This window comes from Silene latifolia, chromosome 9 (assembly GCF_048544455.1).
Source record: "Silene latifolia isolate original U9 population chromosome 9, ASM4854445v1, whole genome shotgun sequence".
NCBI classification, from domain to species: domain Eukaryota; kingdom Viridiplantae; phylum Streptophyta; class Magnoliopsida; order Caryophyllales; family Caryophyllaceae; genus Silene; species Silene latifolia.
In genome coordinates this window covers 187,546,360-187,564,925 of record NC_133534.1, presented here as the reverse complement: position 1 = coordinate 187,564,925, position 18,566 = coordinate 187,546,360, and the positions used below count along the sequence as shown (strand labels likewise).

Below are 18,566 nucleotides of genomic sequence, written 5' to 3'. Positions count from 1 at the left end.
CCACCTTTCGAAACACTTCATTCTCTCTTCAACTTCCCTTAAAATATAAGAAAAAATAGAAAAATATCATAAAATGCATATTTATATGAAAGCTCAATCTTTTCATAAGAAATCTAATAGTGTATGTAATTTTTATAATATTTGGAGTAGTATAGCTTTGTAAAAATTAAAATCAAATGCTCACCTCAAGAAATAAAAACATTATAGTATATAAAAAAACGGTGGAAGTACAACAGAGGACATACATACAATTAAACATTCACTTTATTTGAATACAAAATTATTTACAGAAATGTTACAAATATCTCACAATACAAATATTTTAAAGCATTAGCAATATTTTTACGACCAATATTAATGCACACAAATTTCAACCTCAGGTAAACAAACAATATGAATAACTCAATCAAACCTTCGTCCATGATCAATATTACCCTTGAGAGTTCCCAACCAAGGTGGTGGAACCATTCCTGTTTGTTCTTGGACTGTCTCGAACAACGGTGGTAAACTCCGATAAACATTAGCAATCTCCGCCAAAGCACCGCCACCATTAACCTTATCACTCGACCCCTCAACACCGGCCCCAGCTCCACTACCGTTGGTCCACACGCTAATCTTAGGGTTCAAACCCTTAATAGCCTCGGCATTGACTTTGGCAATGTCTTGGAACATGCCATTATTAATCATCATGTAATCTCTAAGTGCCAAATAATTGCCACCAAGTGCCTCAAGTAAAGTGCTTACGTAGGTGCCTTGTGCTTTAGCAAGCGTCACTATTCCCTCTGCCTCTTTTTGCTTAGCATAAAGTGAAGCGTCGGCTTCTTGTTGTCGTGTGTAAAATGACGCTTCGGCTAGAGATTTTTGTGCTGCGGCTTCCTTTTCTTTCTTATATAGGATTGCTTCTGCTGCCTTTTGTTGTTTGTATAGTTCCCAGTTTGCTTCTTGCACCTTTTTGTTACCAAATACGAGTAACTCATCAGCAACTCTTAAAATGTTAAAACATTGAGTAAAGCTTCAACTAATTTGACTCTCCTATCGATTTTTTTTCACATTGTAGTAGGATGAGTAAAAGGTTACCGGTTCAAGTATTATGAATCTCGTAATCTCAAAAAGTTACAAGTAAACAAATGATTTAGACGGAAGAAGTATCATTTAAATAAACAAGTGAAACAAATTATAGAAATGCGGTCTTATATCTCCCAATTGGTTAAATATTTGTGCTGAAATATATTACTCCGTATGATTCATTTATACTACCCAACTCTAATCTCCCAACAATAACATAAAGTAGACACAAATTAATTATCAATAAAGGATTTGTTAGGACATTCCAACAAAAAATATATCATGAAAAGGAAAGGAGAAAACAAACCTTGGTTTCATATTCAACACTAGCTTTACTCAGAAACTCAGCTTTTAATTTCTCAGTTTGTGTCAAAGCATTCAAAATCTCAACCTCCTTTTGCAACTCAGCTTCTCTTAACTTGACCGCCTTCTCAGCTTCCACCTCAGCAACCTGAGCATCCCTTGTCCAACCAGCTTTCTTCATTGCCAAGTCAGCATTAGTCTTTGCCACCTCAGCAATCCTTTCATTTTCAAATATTTGCACCTCTGCTTTCACTTTCAACTCTTCCTTTTTTGCTTGTCCAGTCCTTTGTACTGATATGATCTTCGTCTCGGCATCAATGGCTGATGCATTTTGCAATGTTTCTCCTTCCCTTAACTTTGATCCTATTTCTCCCTTCTTCCTCGCCTCCGCCACGTCTATCTTAGCCTACATTTAGACACAAATATGTCCCAACTTCGATGTTAATTATTCTAACTCGGTTCCAACTACGACATGGTTATGTGCTAGAGTAATGTAGACCTGGCAAAAGCAACCCGACCCGATTGACCCGAGACCCGAAGTGACCCGAACTACATAACCTGAATGTGTCCCGAAAACCCAAAAATGACCCGATCCAAAACCGCCAAACACGAAAATGACCCGACAGAATATAACTTTAATTGAACCGAAAAGACTTGAAATGACTATTTCTCTATTATTCATTGACCCAAAAATGACCCGACCCGAAACAACTCGACCCGCTTGACCCGAAACAGACACGACCAACAAACCCGAAACAGCCCTGAAACCCGAAATGATCCGTCCCGACCTGAATTAACCCGAAATCAATGAGAGACCCGAACTGACCCAACCCGAACTGACCCGGCCCGAACTGTTGACCCGGGTTTTTTGCCAGGTCTAGAATGTCCAACAATAATTTGTGAACTTTAATGGTTTTAACAAAAATGCAGTGCAGTATTTATCGTGTCAAAATTAACCCAGTGTCAATCATTTATTTGTCTTTCATTAAAATACCTCTCACAAAAAAAATATAAAAAAAAAAACAAATAAATAATTGGGACTAAGTGAATGGTAAATTATATCATGCTCCCAGGAGTAGGGAGCATGATACTCCCAAGGGAGTTATTAAAGAAAAATAAATAAAAAACAAAAATTATAAAAATAACCACCCACTAATCCACTATGTTACAATTAGTTACACTGCTGCTCTAATACTTATGTTATTCTACAAAAACTCTATCATGGATCTATTACTACTCAATTACGTAAATTTCATGTTTTTTGGCCAAATTATTTTGCATTATTCGCTTTGCTTCTGTCTATGGAGCAAAACGTTCATGATTATTATTCCGTTTATTTGAACGAGTCCGCAAATGAAGATATCGATATCCACAAAATATAAATAAGTGATATATTCACATGTTATATATTGTGAATATGAGGTTTATGTTTTGCGTATATGTAATCTATATGTGATGAATATGTAGTTATACTTTGTGAATATATGTTAGGTTATGTTAGATTAATATTTATGATAACCTTTATGTATTTGTCATATGTATTTGTGAATATGTTAATTAATTGGGTGAGTATGTGAGTTTTAATTTTAGAATAAGAAGTTTGATTTATATGAATATGTCAACTATGTAATGTGAATATTTTATTGTGATGAACATGTCAATTATATGGTGTGAATATGCGAGTAAAATTAAAATAAACACCAAAATATATCAAATGTGATCTCAAATTATAGAGGAATCAAAATCACGAATAATGGTATAATTTTTAAATTTTTCTAATTTATGAAATCTAAGTTTTAACGGTTTTAAAAAACTAAATTAAAGTTGGAGTATGAAGTACCATACACCTGGGTGTATGGTATAAGGATTGCTAAGTGAATAGAAAAATTGCTTATTAAATCATCTACGGATAGGAGTGATAAGAGTGTTAGTCAATGGAAGAAAGAAATCTTCAACTTAAATTAGCCAAAATAGTTTAACAAGGTCAAATTCCATAAAGAACAAAACTTGGTCAAATGAAGAATTAAACAACAATAAATATAAACCAAATAATAATAATAATAATAATAATAAAAATGAACCTGATTAGCTGCTTCCATTTGGGTCTTTTGACCCAAATAAGAGAAATATTCATGACCAGGCATATCCTCCAATTGTTTAATATTAGCATTATAAATAACCAACCCAAACTGATCAAGCTCAAGCTGCACCTTCCCAAACACCTCATGCTTAAACTCCTTGGTCCCCTTAAACACCTCTTCCATTGTCATGGACGCAGCTAGGACTCGAGTTTCGCCCTCGATTACGCCCTTCACCAGGTCTTTGACATGCTGAGAGAGCTTGTCGTGTGGAGAAATGAGCTTGGCATACTTTACTAGGCTCTCGGGGTCGTCTGCTCGTGGTCCAATGGTGAAGACCGCAGGCAGGATGAAGGGCAGCTTCTCTGAGCTCATGGCATGCACCTCGTATGTGTAGTTGACCGGAGAAATGTCAAATTTGGTGCATGACTGACCGGGATAGACCCATGCCTTCTTGGTTAGCTTGATGTCTTTGATCCCTGCGCCGGTTATGACCAAGTATTCGGATGCACTCGCAACTACGTAACCCATTTTATATTAAGGTGAAACTAGGTACTATAAGTCACGGGCTGGAGGATGTAAAACAAAGTTTTCGGACGATGATTTGTTGTTAATGATGTCTTAGTCTAATAGTTAAGATTTCATAGGAGGGATACAATTCAAAGAAATACAATGGGTGTGTTTATATAATGAGGCTTTATGAATGGAGAAGTATAACAAAGGAAGATAAGTATTTTTATAGGCAAATTCGGGGTAATACTGATAGTGAGCATATTTAGATAGACATAATCAGCTAGTTGTTTTCGTCAATACTAAATGAAATGATCAATTCATTGACTTTTTCTGATTAGACGACTTTGAATACATACCTTGCTCAATAACATGCCTTGTAGAGTTGTAGTTGTACACTTCTAGAGCTAATGCAATTTCGTTGAAATAGCTAATAGCCAAAACAAAGAGAATAATATTGGGATAGGATAATACAGCTGACAAGCTAAAAGTCATACATTCTACACAGTAGACTTTGAATTTCTGCTTCTGCATCAGTGTTCAATCAATATATTTGTCAGGCCACGGCAAATTAAGTTTCACAACTGAACGTAATTCATTACACACACATCTCCCCTTGCATTTTTTTGTTCCTCTCATTTACCAAGTAGTACAAAATAAGATCGACATCCAGTGTACAGTGTAACACCAAACCAACGACATATCTGATACCTCTTTGAAACTAGGTAGTATGAATGTATGATGAGATTGATGTCAATGAGCTACAGCTCGAGCTTCAACACCCACAAAGCTTAACGGAAACCAGAACGCTTAAACAAAAAGTTCAGGCATCAGTCACACCCCAAAGACAATTCACAATCTTAACCTCGCAAACATAGAAGGAGAAAAGAAAAACCACACAAAAAAAAAATTGAGGCCAGTACTATAATTCTAATTGATACTGTACACCAACTTTCATTTTACCATTCAAATTTGATTTCGCTTTGGCAAACCTAGACTATCATTCTAGACAATCATTTGAAACTCTCAACATCATGTAAAGTAACAAAAATAGAAAATAGGAAAGGAAAATAAAATAAATAATCAATATGCAGATAAAAAAACCAAAGTAGGAATGCGAAAATCAACAACAAAGATGCACCCATGGAAGAACATGTATATTTCATTAGTTTATTGCCAAGAGGGAGAATATGACCATGATTGCAATCCAAGAGTGGTGAATATCTAGAATGAAATTAGAATGATAGGTAGTGTGAAGTAAAACTATCTGATAGTATCAAATTCAGAATCACAGAAGTCAACAGCGTTCTCATACCATCGTACAAACACTTCGGCGAACGTATAATCAAACACCTGAAAAAGGTTTCAACTGGAAACCATAAAAAATTCTCAAAAAAATGAAAACGCAAGTGAAATGAGGTTACATGCCGGTGAAGGCCTTCTTGCCACCAGCAGTAGACCCAGCTAGAATAACCTTCAAGAGATTAAACTTGACTGTCTTCGACAATGGCCTGTGAAGAAATCAACAGGACAAATATCAGTCCATATACCAGAAGATAGAATCAACAAAAACAGTAGAGCCTTAATCCCAAATTCCTTGGGCTCGACTAGCATAAATCATCATTAGAAATCACCACTGATGGTAGAAAAATAGAGGACCAGAAATGAGAGAAAAACATGATAAATATCCAACATGCAGATATCGGAAGAATATAAACTGAAGAGAACATTTTTAAAAAGAGCTAGCAAAAGACTGACCTGCACTGTCCGATGATGACATGGTCTCCTTCCTTAACACGAAAGCAAGGTGAAACATGGGCTGCAATGTTGAAGTGCCTCTTCTCATATCTGATACCACAAATAAAGTTGATTAACGGTAAGAAGTACTTTTACCTTAAGGGGCATTTCTTGTCAATGTATGTCCCTACAATAAGGTGTTCAATATAACGGCTTCAGAAATTTAGCTAATAGCCTAAAACATCTTAATATTAGGGAATGTTAAAAGAAAAGTGATGAGTGAGATTTTATTGTCCAAACTCGACATGTTAAAGGCAAAACTGAGGAGCGTTTGAATGGAAGCACCAGAATGTGCAGTCTGTAATTAAACTATTAAAGAAGGGCGCAAATACTTTGTTTCAAACTGCCCAGTAAACCACATTCAGAATCATAAACAATAATGCGACACCTGATTCACAATACTTTTGAAACCCAAACCGATGCTTTTAAAGAACCTAATTTCCTTCCTTTCCAGACCTGTTTTCTTTACCTGTTTTACCAAAAACATTTTCAAGGCATACATATCAGACTAGTGTTACATATAATTAATTAACTAATTAATTAATTAGCAATTTCAAGATAGATGGAATGAATAAAAGGGAAGAAAGGAAGTGATGGATTGATACCTGTTCCGCCATTGTTAGGGGTTTTTTTTGTAAGATACAGCACCAGCAATAGTGGGTGAGCTGGAGAAGAGATTGTATACTACTACTGTAGCAACTAGCGCGAGTGTCACCCCTACTTCTCTTCAAATCACCATCTTACCTTCCATTATTCTATCCCATTTCTGCTATCATAAATAGTACTAAAAAAAAAAAAAAAACAATTTTGCTATCATAAACCGAAACTTAATTAAACTAAACTATAATTACTCTTTCATTCTATCATAAGATTTACACTTTGGGTTTTTTTGTCCACCACCACCTTATAAAAAAATATTTGCAAAATACCACCTTTAATTTTTTGTTTTATTTTTTTGTCACCTTTAAAATAATAAAATTGTAAAGAGTAAATTATCAATTACACCCATGCTTAATCCACTTTTTAAAATTTACTCTCACGTCAAATTTTTTTAATATTTTACACCCAAAATAATTGCTCAGTTTATATTTTGCACCCAATATCGGATTCATGTCATATTTCCGTCAATTTTCAATTTTTTTGGGCAAAACAATAATTTCAAGACTATTTTACCCTTCCCTCTTCTATTATTAAGCATAGTTATTTGCCCCTCTTTTTCCTCATTCATTCATTCCCTCTTCTCTCATTTTCCCCAAATTTATTTGAAGAACTCGTCCTCAAGGTAAGTGTATCCCCATTGTTTTTGAAGTTATTTCCTACAATATATCCACAATAAGGGAGAAATTCAAAGATGGGAAAACCTAATTTAAGGCACAAATATGCAAAACCCAGAAATTTCAAATACAAAACCTAGAAAATAAGTAGCAGAAATCAAACAATAAACTACAAACAAATTAGAAAGAAGAAATAGAAGGACAACTTACATAAATTACTAAAGTGATAGTGGTGATGGATCAGCAATCTCTCAAAGATTAAGATATTACGACGGAAATTTGGGAGAATTTTTAGGGAGAAATTTTTTGGGGGAAATTTTCCGGATAAATTAGGTTAGACAAGTGAAAAGAAGGGAAGTAAATGAAGAATTAAACGCCAAACGGAGACTTATAATTGCGGGGGCAAATTCGTCATTTCATGAAAATTTTCACCTGAAAATGTCATTGGGTGCAAAATATAACCTGAGCTATTAATTTGGGTGTAATTTTATAAAAAAAAAATTGACGTGGGAGTAAATGTAAAAAAGTGGATTAAGCGTGGGCGTAATTGATAATTTACTCAATTGTAAAATACAACCAATTGGCCGGAATCTGGTCGGAATCTTATTTTTCAACTCCCTTTATAATTTCTCTCCATTTTCACCTTTGTATTCTATAACTCTAATTATTCCCCTCCTTATCTTCAACATTATATCCTCTTTCTTCATTTTTTCTAACTCATTTGTTCTACTTTCCATCAAAAAAATGTTTTATTAAAGCTTTGAAATTACATTGAATCCCTCTTATCAAATGTTCCTGTAACACCCCCTCATACCAAGGTGCCTTACCAGGACCACCCTACCATGAGAGTGCGTTACCATCTCGGTTGCCCGAGGTTAGTACATATCAAAAGCGTATGAACTGAGCACATTTATTAAAGTAATGTAATTTGCAAAGTGTACAATATCCAAAACCAAATACTGTCTAACGAAATACAACTTCAAAGTCTTAATAACAATAAAAGAAAACTCGCTAAGACTCTGACGGTGATGCTATGACTCGTGGTGGCAAATCTCCCAAGATAATCCCCAAGCTCTCACTAGCAAAACCTGTCAAGCCTGCTCACCATCCCCGAATGGATCACCGCAGATTCCACAACAACAACGGGTCGATTATGCAACAAACAAGACAAACAAATGCAATACTCGTCTGATCATCGTCAACTCCCAATCACCCAAGCTCACATAGAAACCGACTACACACTAAAGTGTGTAGCCCTGCCAGATTACCCATCGCAACAGGTAATCCTCGCCGCCAGTGGGTGACCGCACCGATCCCACCTAGTCCAGCTCCTCAACGAGCGACTAATAATCCCTGTCCCTTAATGTGCACATCCCCTCCCGTGGCGGGTTCCACGGAGGGCGAACTAGGGTGTGAAGCCACTCCCGCAAGTGACTCCACCACAATAACAATCACATGACGTTACTGTCATCTCAATCCCCTCACATCAACACTATCACAACAATCTCCATACTACGATGATCAACAGACAACGATAATTGCAACAACATAACATGTAAAGCACGAATCGAGTAGGAAAACCCTACCTTAGCAATCACAAAGAAGATGCAACACGACAAAAAAAGGCTCCTCTACGAAGTCTTCTCCTATACAATGATCATACAACACAATTACACTTTGTACAATTCCCAACATCCCCTTCCCATATTAATGTACAAGAACCCAAAAAGATGCAATAATCACAAAGATAGAACTTACCAACAAAAGGTCAACAAGAACTTATACGCAAGAATCACCGCAATTACCCACACAAAATGCTACGAAATGTTCAATGGAAGGATTAGGGAATGCTTTGGGTATGATTAGGGTAACGTAGAAATGATAATGTTGTGAAAATGATATTAGAAAACTGTCATGAAATATAAAATACCCTAATCACTCCTTAATCAAACCGTCGAAATATAACTTCGCCAAACCGGACACTCGGTCGAGTAAGTGCACACTCGGCCGAGTGTCCAATACTCGGTCGAGTATTCACTATACTCGTACGAGTATTCCTCGCGAAACCAAAATAACACGCACTCAGAGCACTACTCGGCCGAGTAGGCTCTACTCGGTCGAGTAGGCTCTAAGGAGAATCCGTAGTGTTACAATCTTTCCCCCTAAAAAGAACTTCGTCCCGAAGTTCACACTCTACCACAAGTAAACACAACCCCCACGACACAAGACTCTAACAATCATATGAAACAACTCAAAGGAACTAAGGAACTATACAAACATCACAACCAGTTACCCCAAACGCATCTCCCGACTCTAACCAAACAAAGCAAAAAGAAACAACGAAACACCATCGCGACCATCTCCTACCCCCCTAAAAAGACAACGGTTACGTCCCCGTAACCAAACATACCTGATCAAAAAGGTTAGGAAAACGGTCTCGCATAGCTTCCTCGGGTTCCCATGTGGCTTCCTCCACATTATGATTAGACCAAAGGACCTTGAGTAAGACCGTCTCACCATTCCGGGTCTTACGAACCTTGCGATCAAGAATCTCCTTAGGAATCTCGGCATAGGACAAGGATTCATCGAGTTCAATATTCTCCATCTCGAGGATGTGCGACGGATCACTCACATATTTCCGAAGTTGAGACACATGAAAGACATTGTGCACTCTATCCAAAGCTGGTGGTAAAGCTAACCTGTAGGCTACCTCGCCAACACGGTCCAGAATTTCATAAGGACCTATAAACTTTTGGCTTAACTTACCCTTTTTCCCAAACCTCATAACACCTCGCATAGGTGACACTTTCAAAAGTACCTTGTCACCTACCGCGAACTCAATATCCCTGCGGTGTAAGTCGGCGTAGCTCTTCGACGATCTTGAGTCGCTCTCATCTTCTCGCGAATCAACTGGATCTGCTCAACCATATCTTGAACCAGTTGTGGCCCTAAAACCACCGCCTCGGAACTATCATCCCAACAAACCGGACTTCGGCATTTCCGGCCATACAAAGCTTCAAAAGGTGCCATCCCAATGCTTGTATGATAACTATTATTGTATGAAAACTCAATCAAATCAAGTCTGTCTTCCCAATCGCCTCCAAAGTCCATAACACATGCCCTTAGCATGTCTTCTAAGGTCTTGATGGTCCGTTCTGTCGACCATCGGTTCTTGGATGAAAAGTCGTACTCATCTTCAGCGTTGTACCCATCAACTCTTACGCTCTTGCCAAAACTTTGATATGAACCTCGCATCACGATCGGAAACAATATCTTTCAGAATACCATGTAACCGAACCACATGCTTTCTGTAACCCAAAGCCACCGCATCTTAGACCAAGTATCCTTCATGGGAACGAAATGGGCTGATTTGGTTAACCGATCCACAATCACCCAAATCATGTTGTTACCTTGCTGTGACCTAGGTAATCCCACAATAAAATCCATGGAGATCGACTCCCACTTCCACTCGGGCACCGCTCGTCGAGACTGAATCTTACCTTGAGGTCTCCTTTGTTCACCTTTGACCCTTTGGCGGTCAAACATCTAGCCACAAACTCGCTACATCTCTCTTTATGTTCGGCCACCGAAAAGTCTTCTTAAGGTCTCTCAGACGACTTGTCACCACCCGGGTGAACTGAATAAGGAGTGCAATGAGCCTCGAGACAAGATCATTCTCCTTAACTCGCATCGTCGAACACACCATCTCCCATCAAAACGAACACTCCCATCCGGATGAATAGAGAACCCGGAAGTCGCTCCACTCTCTACCTTTGACTTCCACTCCCGGATCTTAGGATCAAGCTCTTGCTTACTTTTGATGTTTTCATACAACTCTGGCTCGATCGTCAAATCCCCGATGGTATTCCCTTCTCGAATCATAAAGATCCCCAATCTAGACATCTCATCTCTCAACTTCAGCAAGGACATAGATGTACATAGCGAATGAACGCTCTTCCTACTCAAAGCATCTGCGACCACATTAGCTTTACCTTCGTGATAGATGATCTCCATATCATAATCTCCAATCAGTTCCATCCACCGCCTCTGTCGCATGTTAAGCTCCTTTTGAGTGTAGATATACTTTAGACTCTTATGATCGGAGAACACCTTAAAAGTTACACCGTAAAGATAGTGCCTCCAAATCTTAAGAGCGAACACAACTGCACCCAGCTCCAAATCATGAGTAGGGTAACTCTCCTCATATTGTTTCAACTGTCTCGAAGCATAAGCTATCACTTTCCCTCCCTGCATCAAAACACAACCTAGACCGTTCTTTGAAGCGTCGGTATAGACTTCAAAGTTCTCACAACCCTCTGGCAAGGCTAGGATAGGAGCTGTGGTCAAGCGTTCTTTTAAGGTCTGAAACGCCGTTTCACAACTCTCATCCCAAACGAATCTGACTTCCTTCCTCATCAAGGATGTCATAGGCCGTGCTATGGTAGAGAAATCTTTCACAAACCTCCGGTAGTAGCCAGCAAGGCCTAAGAAACTCCGGATCTCTGCAACATTCTTCGGCGATTCCCACTTGGTGACAGCCTCAATCTTACTAGGATCCACAGATACTCCCTTCTTGGATATTACATGGTCTAGAAAAGCCACTTCCTCTAACCAGAACTCACACTTGGATAACTTGGCATAGAGCTGATTTTCTCTCAAAGTCTGCAAGACTATCCTCAAATGCTCTTCGTGCTCTTCCTTGGTCTTGGAATAAACTAGGATATCGTCTATGAAAACAACCACAAACCTATCCAAAAACGGTGTGAAGATCCGGTTCATCAAATCCATAAAAGCTGTTGGCGCATTGGTCAACCCAAAAGGCATCACTACGTACTCGTAGTGACCATAACGAGATCGGAACGCTGTTTTAGGAATGTCCTCATCCGCTATCCTCAGTTGATGATACCCCGACCTCAGATCAATCTTAGAGAACACACCAGCTCCACTTAGCTGATCAAACAAATCGTCAATCCTTGGCAACGGATACTTGTTCTTCACGGTGACCCGATTGAGCTCTCCGTAATCAATGCACAGTCTCATACTCCCATCTTTCTTCTTTACAAAAAGAACTGGAGCTCCCCACGGTGACACGCTAGGCCCGATATAACCCTTGTCTAACAACTCATGTATCTCGCTTCTTCACTCGGCCAACTCTTTAGGTGCCATACGATAAGGTGCTTTGGATATAGGACCCGTTCCCGGCTTAAGCTCCACGCTGAAATCGACATCCCTCTTGGGAGGCAAACTCGGTATTTCCTCAGGAAATACATCTTCAAATTCTTTCACCACGGAAATCTCAGAAGTTGTCGGCGGCTCTACTCGGTGATCTCTCACATGACAAAGAATTAAGGGACACTTCTTCCTTAAACATGACTTTAAAGTCATAACCGCTATAAACCTACACTTAGGCTTTACCACAAACCCTCTATAGGACACCTTAACACCCTTGGGACCCTTTAAAGACACTCTCTTTTGTCTACAATCTATCCTGGCGTCATACCTACCTAGCCAATCCATCCCGACAATCACCTCAAACCCATCCTTAGGAAATTCTAACAAAGTTTCTTGGTAAATCTACCCCTCCAATCACCATAGATATACCGTTATATAACTTGAGACACGACACGACTCCCCGAAGGTATGAACACATCATCTTTTACAACCTCAAACTGTCCCAAACCCATAGACACAACATGACTTTTAGACACAAAAGAATGTGTAGCCCCTGAATCAAACAAAACAAAGGACGGTACATTATTAACAAGAAAGGTACCGGTAACCCTACATGAGCATCATCTTGTGCTTCCCGCTTATCCATCATGAAGAGCTTTCCACTATTCTTCCGTCCTCCACCCCGAATCAAGCATTGGAGGTACTAGGTTTAGCTGCCGAATCTTGGGTGACACTTTGTTATTCCGACGCTGTAAGATCCACCACCACCGCGATTGTAACCGCCCCGGTTACCCCCGTCCACTTCATTGCCCCATGAACCTCCCGGTCGGTTACTAGCAAAACTCGAGTCGGCCCCGAGAGAAATTTCCTGATCGAGCTCCCGAAGCATTTCCGGGCTTGTAGCTCGTGCATTCCCGCCTTTGTGGCCTATCCCACCACGCTTGAAACACGTAAGGTTCGTGTTGTCACTTACAGCCCGACCTCCATTCTTTCCCTAGCCACGAGAACCTCCAGAGAACCCAGCTCCACTAGAGAAAGCCTTGGCATGATTGAAATTCCCTTTCTTGTTGGTTGGGTGATTGTTGTTCCCGCTATCGCCTTCCTCTTTTCTCGTAGATCCTCTCCTCGATCTCCCTTGAGAGATCCACCATTCTCTCGGCTTGACCCGCCCTCGATACACTTCCTTGAGGTCGTAGCAACCCCCAAAGGCATACGACTCACGATCTTAGCAGACAAACCCCTCTCAAATCGGAGAGCCAAACCTCTCTGTCCGAGCTGCAAATCTTCCACATAACGAGATAGCTCCATAAACCGATGATAGTAATCAGTGACTGTCATCTCCTCGGACATAGTGAAAGATTCAAAGTCGGATCTCATCTTGTGTCGGATATGCTCCGCACAAATCGCTCCCTCATAGCACTCTTCAACCCGGACCACGGAATAGCCCCTTCTTCCTGGTAGTAAGCTCTAGCATCTTCCTTGACGTTCTGCCACCAAACTGCAGCTTCTCCCCTTAGGTAGTACACTACCTGTTCAACAATCATGTCCTCAGGGAACTTAACCATTTCCATGAGAGCCTCAATCTCACGGTGCCACTTCTCGAGCAGCTTTGGTTCACCTACCCCGTCATATGTGGGAGGGTGAAAACGAGCAATGTTGATGCTAAGCTGGGTCGCATCCATCTTCTTCTCGTTTTCTTTTCCCACATTTTTGAGAGCTTCAAGGAGAGCCTCTTGTTGCTCAATCATGCGAGCAACCTCATCAATAGACATCTCTGAAGCTTGGATCTGCGCGGGAGTTCTTTTGGGCGGCATTTTGAGCTGATAAGAAAGAAAGAAACGTAAACATATGCTCAAAATTTTAACACCCTTTCCGCCATAAGAACACTCGGCCGAGTATACATCATACTCGGTCGAGTAAAGGTGACTCGGTCGAGTACCTTCCCAGATACTCGGTCGAGTATCGACTCCAGAGACAAACGCCAAAACGCCAAAAAGAACACTCGGTCGAGTGCAACCACACTCGGCCGAGTGGACGACACTCGGTCGAGTATACACGCATACTCGGTCGAGTTATCGCAAACAGTAGCAATTGCTACTTCTTATCAAACAACACTCGGTCGAGTTTTGGCTACTCGGCCGAGTACTCCATACTCGGTCGAGTACTCCATACTCGGTCGAGTGTCTACCATGCTCGGCCGAGTTACACCATAAAAGATTTACAGATTACGATTCCCCTATCATGTTCACTGTTCCCGCAGCAAATACTTAAGAATTTAAAATCCCGTTATAATCACGTTAGCATGTAATGCACATATTAAACTTTAACACCATATTGTAATCATATCAACATCCAATTTGCACATATACTAAATTCAACGTTGAAATCACAACCCGTTCCATCTACTACTTCTCCCACCACAACAATTAAGAACTTCATCACACATATATGCGACTATCGACTTTTACCAACATGTATCTTCACATAAGTGCACATACAAAGCCTAGTCCTCATCACACTTTCCCCCATGTTACCGGTTCAAGTTAGTAAGGGCCAATGTGCGACTCCGGGACGTCTCCCGAGTCTTTGCGGTAGCTCCAAACAACTCTCCCCGGGTTCATTTTATTTAGACTCCCTAGGTTCATTAAATTCATTTGTTTAGGTGCCGGAATCTTCGGCTCTGATACCACTTTGTAACACCCCCTCATACCAAGGTGCCTTACCAGGACCACCCTACCATGAGAGTGCGTTACCATCTCGGTTGCCCGAGGTTAGTACATATCAAAAGCGTCTGAACTGAGCACATTTATTAAAGTAATGTAATTTGCAAAGTGTACAATATCCAAAACCAAATACTGTCTAACGAAATACAACTTCAAAGTCTTAATAACAATAAAAGAAAACTCGCTAAGACTCTGACGGTGATGCTATGACTCGTGGTGGCAAATCTCCCAAGATAATCCCCAAGCTCTCACTAGCAAAACCTGTCAAGCCTGCTCACCATCCCCGAATGGATCACCGCAGATTCCACAACAACAACGGGGTCAGTATTATGCAACAAACAAGACAAACAAATGCAATACTCGTCTGATCATCGTCAACTCCCAATCACCCAAGCTCACATAGAAACCGACTACACACTAAAGTGTGTAGCCCTGCCAGATTACCCATCGCAACAGGTAATCCTCGCCGCCAGTGGGTGACCGCAGCCGATCCCACCTAGTCCAGCTCCTCAACGAGCGACAATAATCCCTGTCCCTTAATGTGCACATCCCCTCCCGTGGCGGGTTCCACGGAGGGCGAACTAGGGTGTGAAGCCACTCCCGCAAGTGACTCCACCACAATAACAATCACATGACGTTACTGTCATCTCAATCCCCTCACATCAACACTGTCACAACAATCTCCATACTACGATGATCAACAGACAACGATAATTGCAACAACATAACATGTAAAGCACAGTAACTGAGTAGGGAAAACCCTACCTTAGCAATCACAACAGTATGCAACACGGACAGTAAAAAAGGCTCCTCTACGAAGTCTTCTCCTATACAATGATCATACAACACAATTACACTTTGTACAATTCCCAACATCCCCTTCCTATATTAATGTACAGTAACCCAAAAAGATGCAATAATCACAAAGATAGAACTTACCAACAGTGCAACAAGAACTTATACGCAAGAATCACCGCAATTACCCACACAAAATGCTACGAAATGTTCAATGGAAGGATTAGGGAATGCTTTGGGTATGATTAGGGTAACGTAGAAATGATAATGTTGTGAAAATGATATTAGAAAACTGTCGCGGAAATATAAAATACCCTAATCACTCCTTAATCAAACCGTCGAAATATAACTTCGCCAAACCGGACACTCGGTCGAGTAAGTGCACACTCGGCCGAGTGTCCAATACTCGGTCGAGTATTCACTATACTCGGCCGAGTATTCCTCGGCAAAACCAAAATAACACGCACTCAGAGCACTACTCGGCCGAGTAGGCTCTACTCGGTCGAGTAGGCTCTAAGGAGAATCCGTAGTGTTACAGTTCCTCCTACACTACCAAGTATGGAAAGGCCACTAAACTCGACAATAGCAAAACGAGAGGCTGTCATACCAAGAAAAAACAGTTTTTGGAAATAAATTACTTGAACTTTTGATTGGAAACCAAATAGTGTATTCAAATAGTCAAATTTGGATGAAGAATTTGATAAATTAGTGATTAAATTAACAGGATGGTGGAGTGGGGAAAAACGAGGGATGGGAGTATAAACGAAAAAAATGGGTAAGGTGATGAAAGTCAACGCCGGACTTTTTTTAATTTTGTCAAACTCCGGCAAAAAAGTACTCCCTCTGTCCCGGTCATTTGTTGTCCTTTTCCATTTTGGGGTGTCTCAGTCAATTGTTGTCCTTTCTATTTTAAGAATGAACTTGATGAGCAATTTGATCATTCACAATCAATTTGTTCCACTTGTCATTTAGTAATTGACCCCCTCCTCTTTCCTTGGTTTTCGTGCCAAAACCAAATGATAACAATTGACCGGGACGGAGGGAGTAGTGTTTAACAAAAAGAAAAATTTAAAGGCAGTAGAAAATAAGAAATTTTTTTGAAGGTGGTGTTTCGAAAAGTGACCTATATTAAAGGTGGTGTTAGACAAAAAAACTTTACTCTTTGATCTACTTTTTGCCATTAATTTTCCATACTTTTTCTTCTAAACAAAACAAAACAAAAATCTCTCTTACTCTCTCTCTCTCTCTCTCTCAAAAATAATCAAATTCGAACCAATTTACTCAATTATGGATTTATATTCTTATATTGCTTCTAACTTAATTTAATTATACGTCAATTCTATCAATCAAGGAGATGTAATTAATTTATATTTAATCCCTTCAAAAAAAAATTAGGGTTATTGGGAAAGGGTAGTTGGGGCCTTGGGGATGGTAGGTGAGCAGGGTGGAAGGTCCAACACATAGGAATAGAGGTGGTTAGAGGGCATGCAGGAGGGGGTAGGGCGCGTCCAAGTTGGGTTTTAGTGGGTGCATAAGGTGGGTCTAGGTTGGTTCTGAGTTCGATAGAGTCGATCTGGTTGGTGTGGGGATGGGTCTGGGCTTGTAGGAATGGGTGGTGGGTCTAGAAGTCAGTCTGCCGATGGTGCACATGGGAGGGGGCGATGAGGTGGTAGTTATAGGGTTGTCGCGTACCCAAATCAAAGATTAATACCCTATGCAAGGCTAACAACAAATAAATGTAGTTAATCAAGTAGGGGTCAAATCACAGGGAGACGGGAGTTGCTAAACAAGTTGTCATGGAGCGAATTTTATCAAGGTCGATTACGATTTGGATGGATGTTTGATTTGTAAAATTAAGCGATAAACAAGATGAAATTATTACAATATAAAGAGGAATCTAGGGATACGGGTTTCACGTGTAAACTAGCATAATCATATTGTCTAATACGGGTATTGTCAAGTCAGTAATTGTCTAAGTCAATGGCACATGCCTAAAGGTTTATTGCCGACTATAAGACGGGTCCTAGAGGCTTTTGATCTTACTAGGCCGCCTTACTACTCAATGCTTTGTCTAACTTCCTTCCCGGCTTTCGGTCTTAGGTCGGATATTAACAAATATAAACATATAACTTTGGCCACAAATCATAGGTTATCATGGAAAAACAAGGATAGGAGTAGAGACAGTAAGATGACAAAACAAACCCAATTCAACAATAAGACATATGCTAATTGTACATGCTACATCCCTTCCCTTAAATATGTAAACTACTCACTCATTATAACAAATAAACTAACTACTAACAAATATGTAAACAATTGCATGACAATAATATGGAAATAAAGAAATGAAATTGACCAGAGAAATAGGGAAAAGAAGGAACAATACCAAATGAGAAATACTTTAGCAAGAGCAATGAAAATAGAAGAATAATGCTTGAGATATAAACCCGATTCAAATGTAAACTAAAGAAATAAAATGTTTATGTAAATTATTGAAGATGGAAAACAAAGTTTCTAAACCCTAAAACAAAGTAGAAATGACGGAAATAGGATAGGTTGCGAAATAACAAGCTAGGATTATAAAGAGGAGGCGAGAATATGAAGAGGCGCTGAGATGTCAGCCACCCCGGGTGCTAGGGGTCACTGTCCCCAATAAGGGTCGTAGAAAAATGGCTTTTGAGCTTTATTTCTTCACTTTTATCACATGCACTTGCAACCCTTATGGCCAAGGGTCATCAACCCCGATAGAGGTCGTGACTATACAATTTTTAGCTTATTTTCTTCTCCTTGTTGAGCATGAACATGACTCCAAGGAGTAGGGGTCGAGGCTTGGGGTCGTGGACGGTTTT

The 18,566-nt window shown here is 39.9% G+C and overlaps 1 protein-coding gene across 4 annotated transcripts; it reads right to left on the bottom strand.

Annotated features, from left to right (window-relative positions):
- Positions 1-244: 244 nt before the first annotated feature.
- Positions 245-7,342, bottom strand: LOC141600299 (flotillin-like protein 3). 4 transcript variants are annotated; one of them, XM_074420499.1, is made up of 7 exons: positions 7,238-7,342; positions 6,359-6,537; positions 5,715-5,804; positions 4,316-5,467; positions 3,450-3,964; positions 1,373-1,774; positions 245-948 (listed from the first exon to the last, which is right to left on the bottom strand). In XM_074420499.1, the coding sequence occupies exons 4-7, from the start codon at positions 4,488-4,490 to the stop codon at positions 403-405; spliced, it is 1,638 nt and encodes a 545-aa protein (XP_074276600.1). In that variant the 5' UTR covers positions 4,491-5,467; positions 5,715-5,804; positions 6,359-6,537; positions 7,238-7,342; the 3' UTR covers positions 245-402. The 4 variants fall into 4 exon arrangements, with proteins under 4 accessions (XP_074276600.1, XP_074276601.1, XP_074276602.1 ...); XM_074420500.1 differs by lacking the exon at positions 7,238-7,342 and adding an exon at positions 6,142-6,222 and having other exon boundaries at positions 6,359-6,682; XM_074420501.1 differs by lacking the exon at positions 7,238-7,342 and having other exon boundaries at positions 4,316-4,484; positions 4,668-5,467; positions 6,359-6,681.
- Positions 7,343-18,566: the final 11,224 nt, after the last annotated feature.